The sequence below is a fragment of the Mirounga leonina genome, unplaced genomic scaffold, assembly GCF_011800145.1.
Source record: "Mirounga leonina isolate KUSES-001 unplaced genomic scaffold, KU_Mleo_1.0 Mir_165, whole genome shotgun sequence".
Taxonomy (NCBI): domain Eukaryota; kingdom Metazoa; phylum Chordata; class Mammalia; order Carnivora; family Phocidae; genus Mirounga; species Mirounga leonina.
Genome location: NW_023270415.1, coordinates 66,549,174 through 66,566,360, shown reverse-complemented (window position 1 = coordinate 66,566,360; position 17,187 = coordinate 66,549,174). Strand labels below are relative to the sequence as shown.

General features: G+C 33.6%; 1 protein-coding gene across 5 annotated transcripts in view; it reads left to right on the top strand.

Annotated features, from left to right (window-relative positions):
* TMEM65 (transmembrane protein 65) overlaps window positions 1-13,694 on the top strand; it is a 64,928-nt gene extending 51,234 nt beyond the window's left edge. For 4 of the 5 annotated variants that reach the window (XM_035011887.1, XM_035011885.1, XM_035011886.1 and 1 more), the window contains 4 exons: window positions 1,076-1,130; window positions 1,999-2,041; window positions 4,479-4,584; window positions 10,877-13,680. In XM_035011887.1, the coding sequence (XP_034867778.1) occupies window positions 1,076-1,130; window positions 1,999-2,041; window positions 4,479-4,584; window positions 10,877-10,978 (306 nt within the window). In that variant the 3' untranslated portion in view covers window positions 10,979-13,680. Of the gene's footprint in view, window positions 1-1,075; window positions 1,131-1,998; window positions 2,042-4,478; window positions 4,585-10,876 lie in introns of all 5 variants that reach the window. The other variant, XM_035011888.1, reaches the window with a different exon arrangement.
* The last annotated feature ends 3,493 nt before the right edge of the window (window positions 13,695-17,187 follow it).

Sequence of the window (17,187 nt, the reverse complement as noted above, 5' to 3'; positions counted from 1 at the left end):
GCAGAGGGAGAGGAAGAAACAGACTCACTGCTGAGCAGGGAGCCCAATGCGTGGCTCGATCCCAGGACTCTGGGATCATGACCTGAGCCAAAGGCAGACACTTAACCGACTGAGCCACCCAGGAGCCCCTCTCCAGTTTTATAAATAGTTGAGTAATGCAATATTTCTACATACCAGATAGGACATTCTTTTTTTTTCCCTCCATAAATATCATTGAGATTTTTAAATTTATTTAGAAATTTTCAATCATCAGTATTTAGGAGGAAAATTAAGTCTACTTATGGGAGCATTGCCCAAGCATTAGAACTCAATTAGCACAATAGATCGTAGTATTTCTTCTTTATTCTGTATAATAACCCATTAGAATTGTTTAATCTTCATTTCAGTTCCTTCTCTTTAAAGTGGAAGTAAAAATACAAGTCCCTCTTGTCTATAGGGGAATGGGATGGATGTGGAAAGTCAGAAACTCAGTAAATTCAGTACCTTGTTTTTTACTGAGGTTCTATCTATTATGCAAAATGCTATTGTTGCTCATAAATGAATCATGTCATCTCACTACTTAATGGTTAGAACTCAGTGTTATAAAGATAATTTTTGAAGTCTGATCTCTTGGGTCCCTAGAAATTAGTTTAGTCTGCTTTTTTTTTTTTACTCCTTTGATAGAGTAAATACCAATAATACAGATGTATCACTCAGAATTTAAAATTAGGTGAGTTGGTCTTTGTGTTCCAAGAGGTTTAAAGAATCTTTGTGGTTGGAAAATCTAAATTCTAGATTTTTAATGATGGATTATATTGCTATTTGTATTATAATTATATTTGTTGCTATTTTTATTTTTTATAAAAGCCTAATTTTAATGAATCAAATGATATTGATGTTTCTGTATGAATGCATATATTTAATAGTTAAGTGCATTACTGCATTATATGAATATTTATGCATATTTTATATATATAATTTTGCTGCAGTAACCTATGGGCTTAACCAGTTTATCTGTTTTTATTAATACTTTGCTATTTTTATAGTCACTTCAGCGTTAATTTTTAAGATTAATTTCTTTGTAATCATTTTTCAGGGAACCCATATTGAGATGTCTATTGGAATTATTTTGGGAATTTCAACTATGGCAGGTATTTAATAAGTCATATTATTATTCCATTGTACTTATATTTATAAAACATTTTAGCAGGTTAGACTTAGAAGAGGATGATTTATTTAAATAAATTTACTCATTGAGATGTCTATTAGTTTGTCTCCTTAATCCTATTCTTCAAATTCTTAATTTTGTATATGTAGCACTTTTTTCCTGAGAAATTTTAGGCACTTTATGTTAGTTAATAAGTAACAATGCTGTACTGACTATGTTAAAGTTAAGTTTTTCTCTTAATTCAGTGTTACCCCAAAACCTTTTTACTCTTGTTTTTACTAATTTATTTTCAAGTTGGGTAGAAAAATCAAAGAAGGAAATATAAGATTGAAAGTCTAATTTGGTTCTATTACTTTCTTTCCCCTAGTTACCACTCTGTTTTTCATGATAGTGAAATTTAGGAATGGTTCAGTGTTGTGTTTATTGTGTAGAAAGCATGAAGTAGATGAATTCATGAAGGAGTCACTTCTCTATGATTTTCTTGAATTTCAGAGCTATGCATAAAGCTTTACTTTAACTTCCAAATATCCAGATTTCCTTAAATGTAATGAAAGATAAAGCTACAAAATACTGTATAGGTATTGAAACCAAAATGGAAACTGGCTTCCACAACAGAAAAAATCCTACTACTTGATGGAAGCAGAACACTATAATCCCAAGAGACTTGTGTTCTATTTTGAAATCTTGAGATTCAGAGCTATCCAATGAGTTACTTTGGATATAGTTGTTGTAGTTTCAGAAACTGTGATTACTCTTCCAGATCAGTGCTTTACTGATGATATAGTGATATATTACAATGATTTTTCTGACTTCCATCTAACAATTCACTTATCCACTTCTCAATTTTTTAGCTGCTGCTTTGGGAAATCTTGTGTCAGATTTAGCTGGACTTGGGTAGGTCCATTCATTTATTCATTTGTGCATGTGTGTTGTTCTCTTTCTCTTCCCCATTCTTTAATTGAGAAAGATAAAAAATATGGGACGTTTGTTGTGTGTGTTTTCAAACTAAAGTTTTAAATTTAATATTTCTAAATCAGTAGTACTAAATCTTCAGTGTGCATCATATACAAATACCTGGGTTATACCTCAGAACTTGTGTCTCTGGGTATAGGGACCTGGAATTTGTGTTTAAAATCTTCTCAAAAGATTGATACATGAAAAAGTTTTTCTAAGACGACTGTAATGTAAGCAGAGTTTAATTCTCATTTACTGAAGTATTCATGTGTATTTTATAGACATTTCCAAGGTGAGACAGGATTAAAACCAAGAACCCCATCATTATTTCATCCCACTCTTCTCCCACTAAGCTCAAAGATAAGAGATATGGCTCAAATGTGAGGATACTGACTGGGCATGTTTTCTGGAGAGAGGAACTTTCAAAAAGAATAATGGCCAGAGCATACATGGGTTTGGCCTGTTTTTGCTCTCTTTATTCCATGTGGCTGGAATGATGAAACAAAGCAAGGATGTCTACTTAGAAAAGGCCAGCTTTCTCTCTTTCTCACTTTACATTCTCTCTTCCAAGCAGCACATGGCCTGGGCTGCCTCCTGAGCTTGAGGAAGGCTAGGAAGGATAAATTAGACTAAGTTGGCATTAATTATTGTGATAAACATAGTCTCTTTTGCTCAGTCTTTGGCTCTGTTTTTTCCTTCCATGGTTCATGAGAGTGGTAAGTTTTGAGATTTGGATTTGGGCCTACTAGAAGTTTACTTAGCCTTATAATCTAGGAATAGGCAGCTTCATAAGTGATCTGACCCTGTGTATTAGACTTCTGTACTGCAGTTTGGGGCCAAAGCTACTGTTAAAACACAAAGTTTCTTTGCTTCTGGGCCAGAGCAGAAATTTTATATTTCTCAAATTCCTGACATAAATCTATAATGATATCACCCTTTACACATTCTGTTTCCCCATTTCCAACATTAAGGTTAATAGTGATAATATTACAGCTACTGTGATATCTTTTTATATTTAATAGAACCAAGTGATCGAATAGATTTTAAGGCCATTTAATTTTAGATTGCATCATTAATTATTTTTGATTAGAGATAAAGATTTTGTTGGGAGTCTTTATGTTTAAGAACTATTTCTCCTCTGCCTTTAAAAAATATCATTAAATAACAAATGCATTTTATTGATTCTTAGGTACCCAATTTTTTTTAGAACTTAACATATCTGATATTAGGATCCATCTTGTAACTGATGTATGCATAGTTTAACTGGCAAATTTTTTTCTTTCTTACAGTTCACAAAGTGAGTTTATATCCAATAAATGATGGGAAGTTAGACTTGATAAATACTTGAGATTGCCCTGAAAATTCTAGGCTGTTTTACTTAGTATATCAATCTAATATTATATATATTTTTAAAGATTTTATTTATTTATTAGAGAGAGTGAGCGAGAGAGAGAGCGAGCAGGAGAAGGGGCAGAGGGAAAAGGAGAAGCAGACTCCCCACCGAGCAGGGAGCCCAACGCGGGGCTTGATCCCAGGACCCTGGGATCATGACCTGAGCCGAAGGCAGACGCTTAGCCACCTGAGCCACCCAGGCACCCCAATCTAATATCATATGTTAACGTGCTTTGCTTTGAATTTGGAGTAAGTGCATGACTGTAATTTTATTGCAAAAATTTTTTATATACCTTGAAATGATCTTTTAAAATAAGAGAGAGGTGTGCTTGGATGGCTCAGTCAATTAAGCATCTGACTTTTTTTTTAAGATTTTATTTATTTGACAGAGAGCACGTGTGCGCACAAGCAGAGGTAGCAGCAGAGGGAGAGAGAGAAGCAGGCTGTCTGTTGAGCAGGGAGCCCCATGCAGGGCTCAAACCCAGGACCCTGGGATCATGACCCAAGCCCAAGGCAGATGTTTAACCAATTGAGCTATCCAGGTGCCCCAAGCATCTGACTCTTGGTTTTGGCTCAGGTCATAATCTCAGGGTTGTGAGATTGAGCCCTGTGTTGGGATCTGCACTGGGTGTGGAGCCTGCTTGAGATTCTTTCTCCCTCTCCCTTGGCCCCTCTCCCACCCCCTCAACCCCCCTCCTTGCTCTCTCTCAAAAAAATAAAAATAAATAAAATAAAATAAGAGAGAATAATTGCTCTAAGTCAATTAGTTTATCTATGTATGAATATATTAATATTAAAATATTTTGAATTGTATATATTTATGCACAATAAAAATGAAAATTGTAAAAAACATTTACACCATTTCTAGAGTGCCAGTTACAGGTGTAAAATTATTTTGTTTCTTTTTGTAGCAATTAGTTTGTTATCTGAGGACCTTTGTGTGTCTCTTTAAAAACTTACATTCTGTCCTTGTGTATTTTTAAAGACTTGCAGGCTACGTTGAAGCTTTGGCTTCCAGATTAGGCCTGTCAATTCCGGATCTTACACCAAAACAAGTGGACATGTGGCAAACACGTGTTAGTACACATTTTGTAAGTACTGTATATGGTTTATGATAATGAATTCAGGTAGCCAGAGCAAGATACTGTATAGTTCAGTCCTTTGAGAAATTTGAGACTAAATTGATTTGAATGGAGTTTTTAACAAAAATTGTCTAAGCTTTGGCAGTTTTCAGAAGAACAATAATTTTTTAGTGTCTATTTTTTGTAGGTGTACTTGATTTTTAGAATATTCTTTATATGATTCAGTTAATGTGAAGGAATATCTGTCATGTCCTTGAGACTGAAGGACATAAAATGAATATAAATTACAGTTATTTTTAAGAATTGTTTAGGTGAAGAACCAGACATGTAAACGAATGATAATTTAGTGCAGTTATAGAATTATGCACTAGATATAGCAATAGCACAAGTAAGAGAATTAATACTTTGTGGGGAGAAAAGTCTTTTGGTGGGAAGATTTCTTGGTGATTATTGGATCTAAGCTGATTTTTGTGTTCTTGATGAGATGTTTACTAGGTGAACAAGAGAATTCTGAATACATTGACTAGCAAGTAGAAAGACATGATAAAAACAGGGTATGTTCAGAGGAATACAAGAAATTAGGTATTGCTGGACTATAATATGTAGTAGTTGAAGATTGAAGCAGCACTAGGAAACAGCATTGGAGAAGTAAGAATGGATCAGACAGGAAAGACACTGTATAAGCTACACTAAGGAGCTTGAACCTCATTCCTAGGTGATGGAGTGCTAGTGAAGAATTTTAAATAGAAAGGAAACTGGATGGATCACAATGCCAACAATTAAGTCAAGAAGAAAAGGAGGAAGGACAAGTTAGTAAGAAAAGGTTATGAGTTCTGTTTTCGATTCAGTAAGTTGAATTTGAGATGCTTATAAGACATGCAAGTGGTGATACCTAGTAGGCATTGGAATTAAAAGTCAAGAGTTAGAGAGGTCTGAATTAGAGATGATGAGTATTATCAATCATTCATTCAACAAATATTCATTTTTTATCTACTGTATGCACAGTACATATGTAGGAGTTTTGAATATATTGGTTAACAAAACAAGATCTTTTTTTTCTGGTGGATCTTAATTTTAACAGTGGAGAGAAGACAATAAAAAATCTGATAAAATGTTTAATGTACTAGAAGTTCACAAATGTTAAAGGAATTAAAGAAAAAAAGAAGGCAGAGAAGGGTAAAAGTGGTTGGGAGTGCTGGGATGGAGATAGCTTGCAGGATTAAATAGGAAGGTCTGCAGGCCTCACTGAAAAGGTGATAGTTGAAACCGTGGGAGAAAGTGAGATTATACAGGACAGTGCTTCTCAAAGTGTAACGCCAGGGCCAGCAGGATCAACACTACCTGGAAACTTGTTAGAAATGCAGATTTCATGTTCCACCTTAGACTTACCTATTTCTTTGTAAAAAATCATATATATGTGTCCATATCCTGCAATTTGTAGATAAATTGAAGTGAGATTAGCTGGCTAATATCTGCCACAGTTGTTGAAGAATCAGGATATTCTAACATTCTAGCAATTTGGCTTAACATTTTAGCACTACAGTTAGGATCAAGAGAAGATTATTTTCGGGCTTTCTTCTCATGTAATTCATAATTCTGTTTTCTTTCTGTATTATAAGCAGATCCATTCCCTTTTCCTATTATAAAAGTACTTTAATTACTAAGCTAGTGTGTGTGTGTGTGTGTGTATATATAGTGTGTATATGTGTGTGTATTTTGATAAATCTTCTACCAGCATATGAAGTGATTCTATTTCTTAGTTGTTGACTCTGCGTCTTTTATGTTAGGATCAAATCTACTCTGTAACATAACATTCAATTAACAAATAGCCTGAAGTAATTTAAGTTAGTGATCAGCAATCTATTCATGACATAAGCTAACTCTGACATTTACCCATAATGGAATATATGCAAATGCACATGTGGGTTCCTGTTGACATAGGTTGTATTTTAAAACTTCATTTGTAATTTGGCTGTTTGAAACTCAGAAAATATTTTCTTGCAGAGCCATATTATGGATGTACTCAAGTTCTTAGGTTAGCCCCAGTGTAGTTAATTATAAGGCCTAGACTATCATAAGACCTGATAATAATATATAAGTAACTGATTTTTCAATGGAAAGATGTTTCAGGTTCTGAATCAGGGAGCCAGAAAAGGATATCCCACTTCTTTCCTCCCTCTCTGCCCTATTGACTTTATGCCCCATTGAGATAATTGGGTTGGAACTCATTAACTGGGAATCCTACAGTGAGTGGGGAGGAAAGCCTTGGTTTCCATGGACAATAGTAACAAGCATTCTAACAGAATGGGTGAGAAGTAGAAGTGGCAATGGACATTTCATGTATATGGGAAAGTCAGGAATCTAAAATAAAATAGTCTCTGTGTTTATAAATAAATATAAATGAATACAAACTCTCAGGTCAAGATAAGAATCTAGGATTAACTTTTTCAGCCTCTGGAATGAAGAAAATTTCTGCTTATTAAAACTCTGTAGGAGTGATTCTTTCCAAAGTTTGACATGATGAAAATGACAAGTCTGACTGTTAATATAAAGCATGGGCATACCACCATCACTACTACCATGACCAAAAACCCAAAAATAACAGAATTGAAAATATTTATGCAAGCTGTTGTCAAACACTAATGTCTAATCTTGAAATTTATTAGAAAACTTGTAGGGTCTGATAGATAAATGGACAATGTATAGGAAAAAAACATTTTATTCAAGACTGTTGGTTATGTAGCTGTCATAGCACCTGTAATGTTTGATAGAACTTGTTTTATTTATTTGCTTTTCTCTGTATAACTAACTGGAAGTTCCTGGGAGAGAGAGAGTGACTGCGTCTAATTAGTCTTTCTCTCTCTGGTAGCTAGCACAGAGTTTGGCACATAGTAGATTCTCAATAAATGTTTATATGAAGAAATAAAACTTAATTGAAAGAGGCTTAACCTTGATGATCATCCTAGAAATGCAAATTTAAAAAATTATTTACAAAAATAAAAATTTTAAAGTGTTCATAGAGTAGGTATGGTTGTACAAAAATTGATGTGTGTATATCCATGTACATATACATATACATATACAGTTGACCCTTGAACAAGCTGGGGGTTAGGGGCACCATCTCCCCCATGAGTTGAAAATCCACATATAACTTTTGACTTCCCAAACACTTAACTACTAATAGCTTACTGTTAACTGGAAGCTTTACCAATAACATACATAGTCGATTAACACATATTTTATATGTTATACATATTATAAACAGTATTCTTACAATAAAGTAAGCTAGAGAAAAGAAAATGTTGCTAAGAAAATCATGAGGAAAAGAAAATACATTTAGGAGTACTGCACTGTAAAAGCCCACATATAAGTGGATCCACACAGTTCAAACCTGTGTTGTTCAAGGGTCAACTATATTTCAATTGGTATATATGTTTTTGCAGTCCTTTTTGTGTAGAATAGACAGCATGGCATTCATTACCTTATGAATATGCACAAATATTCATATTATTTTATTTTTAAATAAATCATTGGGAAAAACTATACATAAAAATGTTTATTGTAATATCACTTATACTGGTGAAAAAGTAGCAGTGACTTTTAATGGTATAAGGAGAGATTTAAACAGATTATAGGCCATCAATTCAGTGGAGTTTAGAAGTTTTCTATTAAGTTTATGAAATAGTTTGAAAAAAGAGCTTATTATAACATATGTGGCTCTGGGGTAAGAATTGAGGCAGAAAACAAAGCTATGTTTACATAACGATTAGACCTACATATAATTAGGTATACATGGGAATAAATATTGAAAAGGAATATATACAAAAGGAGCAAATCCAAATATATTGAGAGTATTTGGTGAGGTTTTCTTTTCCCCTATCTTCAGATGTTAAAATGTATGTACAATTTCTAAAAGGTATTTTTCTGCTTGAATTTTTCTTTGGTGTTATTTCATGGCAATTTGAAAAAACTTTTCCTAGTTGCATTGAACTTTAAATATTACTTGTTCTAGAACCTTTTTGTAGCTTATTTTTTTTTAATTGAAGTGTAGTTGACATACAATATTATATTAGTTTCAGGTGTACAACCTAGTGATTCAACAATTATATATATTACAAAATATCACAATTAGTATGGTCACCATCCTTCACTATACAAAGTTATTATAACATTTTTGACTATATTTCCTATGCTGTACTTTTCTTTCTCATGACTTATTTATTTTATAATTGGAAATTTGTACTCTTATTGCCCTTCACCTATTTCACCCATACCCTCCATCTCCTCCTCTCTGGCAACCACCACTTTGTTTTCTGTATCTATGGGTCTGTTTCTGCTTTTTGTTTGTTCTGTTTTTTAGATTCCACATGTAAGTGAAATCATATGTTATTTGTCTTTTTCTGTCTTATTTCAAGTACCATAATACCCTCTAGGTCCATCTACGTTGTCACAGATGGCAAGATTTCATTCTCTTTTATGGCTGAGTAATACTCCATTGTGTGTGTGTGTGTGTGTGTACATGCACATACATATGTGCAATATATATGTATGTATACATGCATATACATATACACCTGCATACATGTATATGTATGTGTGCATGCACGTACACATATACTGCATCTTCTTTATTCATGTATTGATGGACCCTTAGGTTGCTTCCGTATCTTGGCCACTGTAAATAATGCTGCACTAAATATAGGGTTACTTATATATCTTTTCAAATTAATGTTTTTATTTTCTTTGGGTAAATACCCAGAAGTGGAATTAGTGGGTCATATGGTATTTTTATTTTTAATTTTTTGAGGAGCCTTCATTCTGTTTTCCATAGTGGCTACACCAATTTACATTCCGACCAGCAGTGCACAAAGGTTCCCTTTTCTCCATATCCTCACCAATATTTGTTATTTCTTGTCTTTTTTTTCTTAATTTCAGTCTAGTTAACATACAGTGTTAGTTTCAGGTGTACTATAAATAGTGATGGAAAAATTCTATATATTACTCAGTGCTCATCAAGATAAGATAATCCTCTTCACCTGTTCTACCCACCTCCCCTCTGATAACCATCTGTTTGTTTTCTATAGTTAAGAGTCTGTTTTTGGTCTGTTTCTCTTTTTTCCTCCCCTTTGTTTTTTCTTAAATTCCACATATGATTGAAATCATATGGCATTTGTCTTTCTCTGACTTACTTCACTTAGCATGATGCCGTCTAGATCCATCATGTTGTTGCATTCTTTTTTATGGCTGAATAATATTCGTGTGTGTGTGTGTGTGTGTATGTGCACTTGGGCTGTTTCCATAGTTTAGCTATTGTACATAATGCTGCAATAAACATAGTGGTACATATATCCTTTCGAATTAGTGTTTTTGTATTCTTTGGGTAAATACCCGGTAGTGTGATTACTGGATCATATGGTAGTTCTATTTTTAATTTTTTAAGGAACCTCCATACTGTTTTCCACAGGGCTGCACCAGTTTGTATTCCTACCAGCAGTGCATGGGAGTTCCTTTTTCTCCACTTCTTGTTTCTTGTGTTTCTTATTTTAGTCATTCTGACAGGTGTGAGGTGATATCTCATTGTGGTTTTGATTTGCATTTCCCTGATGATTAGTAGTATTGAGCACTTTTTCATGTGTTGACCATCTGTATGTCTTCTTTGGAGAAATGTCTATTCAGGTCTTCTGCCCATTTTTTAATCAGATTGTTTTTTGGTGTTAAGTTGTATGAGTTCTTTATATATTTTGGATATTAACCCCTTATTGGTTATATCATTTATAGATATTTTTCTCCCATTTAGTAGATTGCTTTGTCATTTGTTGATGGTTTCCTTTGCTCTGCAAAAAGCTTTTCAGTTTGAAGTAGTCCCAATTGTGTATTTTTGCTTTTGTTTTTTCTTGCCTGAGGATACAGATCCAGAAAAATGTTGCTAAGGCTGATGTTCAAGAGATTACTATGTTTTCTTCTAGGATTTTTATGGTTTCAGGTCTTATATTTAGATCTTTAATCCATTTTGAGTTTATTATTGTGTATCGTGTAAGAAAGTGGTCCAGTTTCATTCTTTTGCGTGTAGCTGTCCAGTTTTCCCTACACCATTTATGAGACTATCTTTTCTCCATTGCATATTCTTGCCTCCTTTGTCATATGTGGCTTATTTTTACATTTAAGTTACTATGATCAAAAGAAATGCAATTACAGTTGAATTTTATAGTATATAGTAATTATTTATCGTAGATACTTAGGCAAGGATTCTTCTTTCAGGGATAAAATAACTTTCAAAAAATGTTTTCTTTTGTTTCCTTAGGGCAAAGCTGTTGGGGTGACTATTGGCTGCATTCTAGGAATGTTTCCTTTGCTTTTCTTTGGAGGAGGTGAAGAAGATGAAAAACTGGAAAAGAAAAATTAACCCTCTTAGAGTATCTATAAAAAAATGTAAACTAATGTACCTCAATTACTAAATATGCTGTCACAACATTTAGGAATTAAGACAATAACAGTGTATAGATATGGGATCAAATAATTCAGCATGTATTATGGAAAACACTAACTTATTGTGGCTTGGTTTTCTTAGGACATCTTTTTAAAAATGTTTAGTATCCATTTTGTGTAAATTGTTGAAATGCTTTTTCATCAATGGCAGTCAACATTTTACCTTTTTCTTTTTCTTTATATATCAAAATATCATTTAAGTATCAGTCATTGACATACTGTACTGAGTTGGGGTTTGAGTATTTGTTACTTCATGTGTGTGCATGCATGAAAGGATCTTCCGTCTTCGCTGTTGTTCTCTAGTTACAACTCAGCCTTGAGATTTTTGCCACATTATTTAAGGTGTTTAATATAAGTTAAAGGTTTTTTTTTTTTTTTTACTCTATTTGGCAACATGAATTTGGTACTGTTTTACATTGAACACTTACAATCATATAATTTTAGTCATTTTTTAAACTCTTAGTCAATTCAAGATAAACACACACTTTAAGTATTCTAAGTATCTATTACTCATTTTAATTTTCTGACCTCACTGTCTCAAGAGCCAGAGGTTTAATCAGAATGAGTAATTATGTGGTGTCCCTACTACATAAAACCATGTATGTTAATAAGTGTATTATTTTTAGTTGATTTTTTTAATCTTTAATTTCTCAATTTTGAATCATAACATGGTAGCTTCTGCTCCTAAGGAGAAGAAAATGATTATTTTAGGGTCTTTTATAAATGGGGATTGTGGAATTAAGGTAAAATAAGGGGTTTGACATGACACTTGGAGATTAAGAGGCTAAAATTTTTTTTAGAGAAAAAGAAAATGGGAACTGTCAAGATAGCTTATGGTATAAGTGGTGAAGTTGAAGTTGTATTTGGGAGGTTAATGAGATACAAATTTGATTGTTTGGGATGGATTTCTTTTTCCCCAAAGCATCTTCTCATCTGGATTGAATGAATCTGAGTCTCCATACTCATAATCTGATGTTTTGTTTAGTGTGTTTTATTTCTGGATAACTTACTTTGAGGTGAAGACTAAATATTTTATATTTTTCTTTTTTGCTATGAATAGTCTAGTAGTCAAAAGTTACGTGAGAAATCTTTTTTTTTTTTTTTTTTTGGTCTTCTTCTTTTGTGATGTTTAAATAATATTCTAGGTTGAGATTGCTTTTCAGCCTTGCATATCTAACATATATAGTACAACTATATATGAGTCATAAATTTTAATTTTATGAGCCCTTAAAGTTTGTTAGCATGTGGTCTGTTACATATGCTAAAAAATTACTCTTACTTGTAAGAGTAAACACATCATGGAGGAGAAAAACTGAAATTAAAATAACTGGGCCACTGAAATTATTTATGTTGCTAAATAGATGCAAAAGAAGGAAAACTTCTAAGATGGCTGTATTTATAGTTACCTTAGTTTAAAGTTTTATTTGCACATATTTACTTTGACCTCTTATTTTCAGAGGGGCTGTTTTTTCCCACAAGGCAATTTGTCATAAATTACCATCTGTGCACTCCAAAATAATTTAGAGCTCTCCTTGAATCATAGATTTTTGAGAAAAAAGAAGAAAATAAATCATATAATATAAAAATAAATATATGACATTCTTATTATGTACAAATAATACAGTAGTCTCATTTGATGAAATTAGAATTATAGAACTTGACTTCTTAAGGAGAATTGTGGTTTTTATGTTCCACATAGTACTACATACACACCAAAAAGAATTTTTTTTATTATTTTAGCTGAAAGGATTAGAGTGCTTACTTAAACAATTTTTTTAAATGTCTAAGTGCATTTGTTCCTAACTTGTATATTGCCAGTCCTTTCTGTTTTCTAAAAACTATTTTATTGTGGTGCTTAATTTTTCTTATTAATTAAATCCCATATCCAGAAACCTTGCCTGTGAGTTTAGAAAGGGCTTTGATTATTGGTTTTCACTTTTTGCTCTTGAAAGTAATCCAGTCCTACGGAAGATTTCAGTTTAGCTGAATGTCTACAGAATTATTTAAAGTCAAAACATAGCATATATAACCTTCATGTTGAAAGATATTTTAATTTGGGGGCACAATAAGTATTTGAATCATTCAGATAATTAACTTTCAAAAAATGGAGACCTTTTGTCCTTAACCTAAGGTACACATCTTTTCAAGATCTTATTCTACATGAGTATTGGTGCTTGGCACAAAGTGATTTCTGAAAAATGGCTCCCTTTAAGATAATGACTTCATAAAATCATAGTTTCATGGTACTTGTCACAAATAACCTTATTTCAGATTGAAACTGGAATCTTTTTTCTCATATTAGCTATCTCTTTATTGGAAGCACCATAACTATAGTTAAATACAACATGAGCTACTTTAGTACTGTTCGTTTGAAATTCATGTTGTCTGTGTATTATGATTTATTGACTTGTTGATGCATGTGAATTGGGTGCATTTTGTTGCCACTGTATGTTAAATGGTGACCAATGTTTTTACAAAGGAATTGAACAAAAAAATATCTTTTACGAAATTTGGGATGTGGTTTTGATTTTGAAATTTGATTTTCTTCCTAATCTCTAAGGGAGGACTCTGGTTATTCTGTCACTAAAGGAAATAGAATAAATAAATGCAGATTTTTTACAGGGTTGTAGCAATGTCACTGAGACAGTAAAATGGAATTATTTACTACCTCCCTCAAATCCACATTGGTGATCCATTACAGATTATGAGAGAAGAATGATCCTATATTGAGACAATTTGATCTTTAATAGGATGTCAAAAATAACACTAGAGAGATTGGCATAAATCACACTGATGGGTCTTTATAGCAGAGATAGCCAAGCCTTCTGTAGAATAATGCCTCATTTACTCCTTTTCTGTAGGAGGTGAATTTTGAAGGTAACGGAAGATTATCTTTCACACAAAAAGGTTGTGTAAACCATTTTGAAGTAAATCTTCCTAATTTTAGAATTATATTTTCTTCCCATCTTAAAAGAATGTATTAAATGTAATGTCATCTTTTTCTTAGTGGCTAAGCACCATCCCCATGGACATTATTATTGTGCTGTAATGCAGTGCCTCAGGAAAACTTTAATTTTCTTCCCATCTTTTTACTGCTCTGGGCCTTTGGCAACTCCTTCTCTCTCTAACTTGCCACTTCTCAGCTGTATGGATTTAGCAACTAGATAGCCAGGCTTACCAGGAATTTGGGGGGAAATATTAGGCTATGGAGCCTGAGTGAGATGATGATGGTGATAATGATGATGATGATGTTAGTTCCCTTTTATTAAGCACTCACTTGCTGTTTTGTAAGTATTTTACACACTGTCATATTTAATCACTTTAAATAACGACGTTAAGTTGGTGCTATTATTATCCCTATTTTATATTGGGTAAATTTTATATGGAAAGTTAGTAGTAGACCTGTGAGGTCACTACTAAAAAGTGGACTGGAATCCATTGTTGTCCAAGTTTGAAACCTGTGTTCTTAGTTACTATGCAATAGGGCATCAGTTGTATGGACTTTGTAACGTCTCTTCTCTGCTTACATTCCTTTTTACCTTCAGATTTGTGGAGTTGTTTTCTTACTGATAATCTAAGGGAATTGTGCTTATAATCTCAAGGTTCATTTAAGAAATTCTATGCTTACTATGTGCTCACAACTGTTCAAGGAACTGAGCAAACAGCTAGAACATCCTCATTCTCGTGAAGTTTATTCTGGGGAGGGGGGCATCAGTGGGGCAAATATACACTGAAATATTTTTTATTGCAGACAGTGATAAGTTCTAGAGATAAATGAAACAAAGTAAGGGGCATGGAAAGTACCAGTGGTCATATGTGAGGGTTTGTTTGTTTGTTTGTTTATTTATTTATTTATTATTAATTTTATTATGTTAGTCACCATACATTACATCATTAGTTTTTGATGTAGTGTTCCATGATTCATTGTTTGCATTTAACACCCAGTGCTCCATGCAGTACGTTCCCTCCTTAATACCCATCACCAGGCTAACCCATTACCCCATCCCTTCCCCTCTAAAACCCTCAGTTTGTTTCTCAGAGTTGAGGGTTTATTTTTTTATTTTATTTTTTTTAAAGATTTTATTTATTTGAGAGAGAGAGAATGAGAGAGAGCACATGAGAGGGGGGAGGGCCAGAGGGAGAAGCAGACTCCCTGCCGAGCAGGGAGCCCGATGCGGGACTTGATCCAGGGACTCCAGGATCATGACCTGAGCTGAAGGCAGTCGCTTAACCAGCTGAGCCACCCAGGCGCCCGAGGGTTTATTTTTATAGAATGCTTAGGGAAGACCTGAAAGAAGTGAGAACATTAACAATACATGTTAAGGAAATCTCAGACCTGTGAGATATATTTCACTTTGGAATGTCTTGTAAGATTTTTTTGTTTGTTTCACATTATTAATGTTTTCTGGATTAAGTCTAAATACTAATATTTAAATATTAGGATTAATACTCCCCGCATATTTACTGACAGCAGTAGAGGGAAATGGCCCAAGAAGCCTGGGGAAGCTACCTGGGAATTCATACAATCTGTGGTTAACCCATCTGCAAATTATTTAGGGTTTGTTTTGTGCTCATAATGAAATCTTACTAACAGATCACTTGTTTTTACCAAAGCAATAATTGCTATTGGTATATGAGTTGTAACACTGAAATTGGTTTTTCTTCTTTAACTTTTAGAAATGGAGTACTACTTAAAGCGAGGACATATAACATTTTAATTTTGAAGCTTCAGGACTTTTAGTGTCTACCGATCTTTGCTGACAGCGGTATGAAGCACATAGTGTTGTATATTGGCTTTTATATTAAAATTTATGACATCAAACATGTTAATGCCATTGACAGGTTTATGAATGAAAGAAATTTGAACACTTTATTTTACTGACACCAATTAAAAAGAGTAGGAGGCACCTGAGAGATTGTGTGATTTGACAAGTCCAAGTCAAACTTTTTGTTCACAGGAATAGAAAGTGAGAATGATGACTGAAGAATTAAACTTAAAAGGAACTACTTTTGAGGGGAGAAGGGGTGGACCTTCCAAAACTGTTGGATAAAGGAATTTTCTGTGAGAATTGTGAAATTCAGTAAAGGTTTGCCATTTGCTAATATGAAAGCTATACATTTGTGTAGTGCTTTACCATTTATAAAATAGTTATGCAGATGCTAGATATACATGGAGTTCAAGAGAGTTAGTTGAAAAAAAACTGGGGGTACTTTAATTAGAATTAGAGTTTTTCTCTCCTGCATGTCAACCCCACCATCACCATTCCTGCACAACAGTGGTTATTCTGTATCTCTTTACCTTATGTCTCAAGTGCAATTGTTTTCTTCCTTATTTTCTCTTCTTTTCCCCAACCTTGGACTGATGGAAATGCAGTTTTTATAATTTTTATTATGTTCCGTGCTGTTATTTTTAATGTATATAGGTCAGACATTTTCTCTTTTTCTCCCTTACCCCCAGTTGGGAGGAGAAAAAATCTAAATTAGTTTTTAGTTCATTTTATGGTTAACAGTTTTAACCTTCCATAGTAATTCATACCCACATTTCATAAGAAGAAAAAGATCTGTGCTTCGAATGTCAGTGCCACAAAGGCACATAGTGGGCATCCACCAGCCTGAAACATGGTGGGTGTTCAGTAGATACTAGTTTAATGGGTCAACTCTTGCCACCCACATCACTGTGCACTTCTCTCTAGGAACTTGAATTCTGGCTTGACTCCCAGCCCATTGTCTATCAGTAGTAAACACTTCCTAAGTCATGTTCTGTATCATTTTTGAACTTCCCACATTTTGCTTCAGGTAGATTGGTTCATGGTTCATCTTCTACTGGCAGTTCTCTAGTCCATTGTTTGTAACAGTCAAATGCTTAATGGGATATATAGTATGTCTATATCTCCTGTTCTACTGGTTATCAAGGAAACAAACGTTCTTTGGTTGGCATGATTCATTCTTAGTGAACTTGTGTTGGGAGCCAATGGTGACCACTTTACTTTCTCTTTAATCTGCACTAATTTTTCCCTTGAGGATTAATGTCAAGTATATTAGTCTACAATTTCTAGAACCTATCTGCACTCCTCTTTTTTCTGAGTAGGGCATTATTTACCCAACTCTGAGTTTGATGGTACTTTT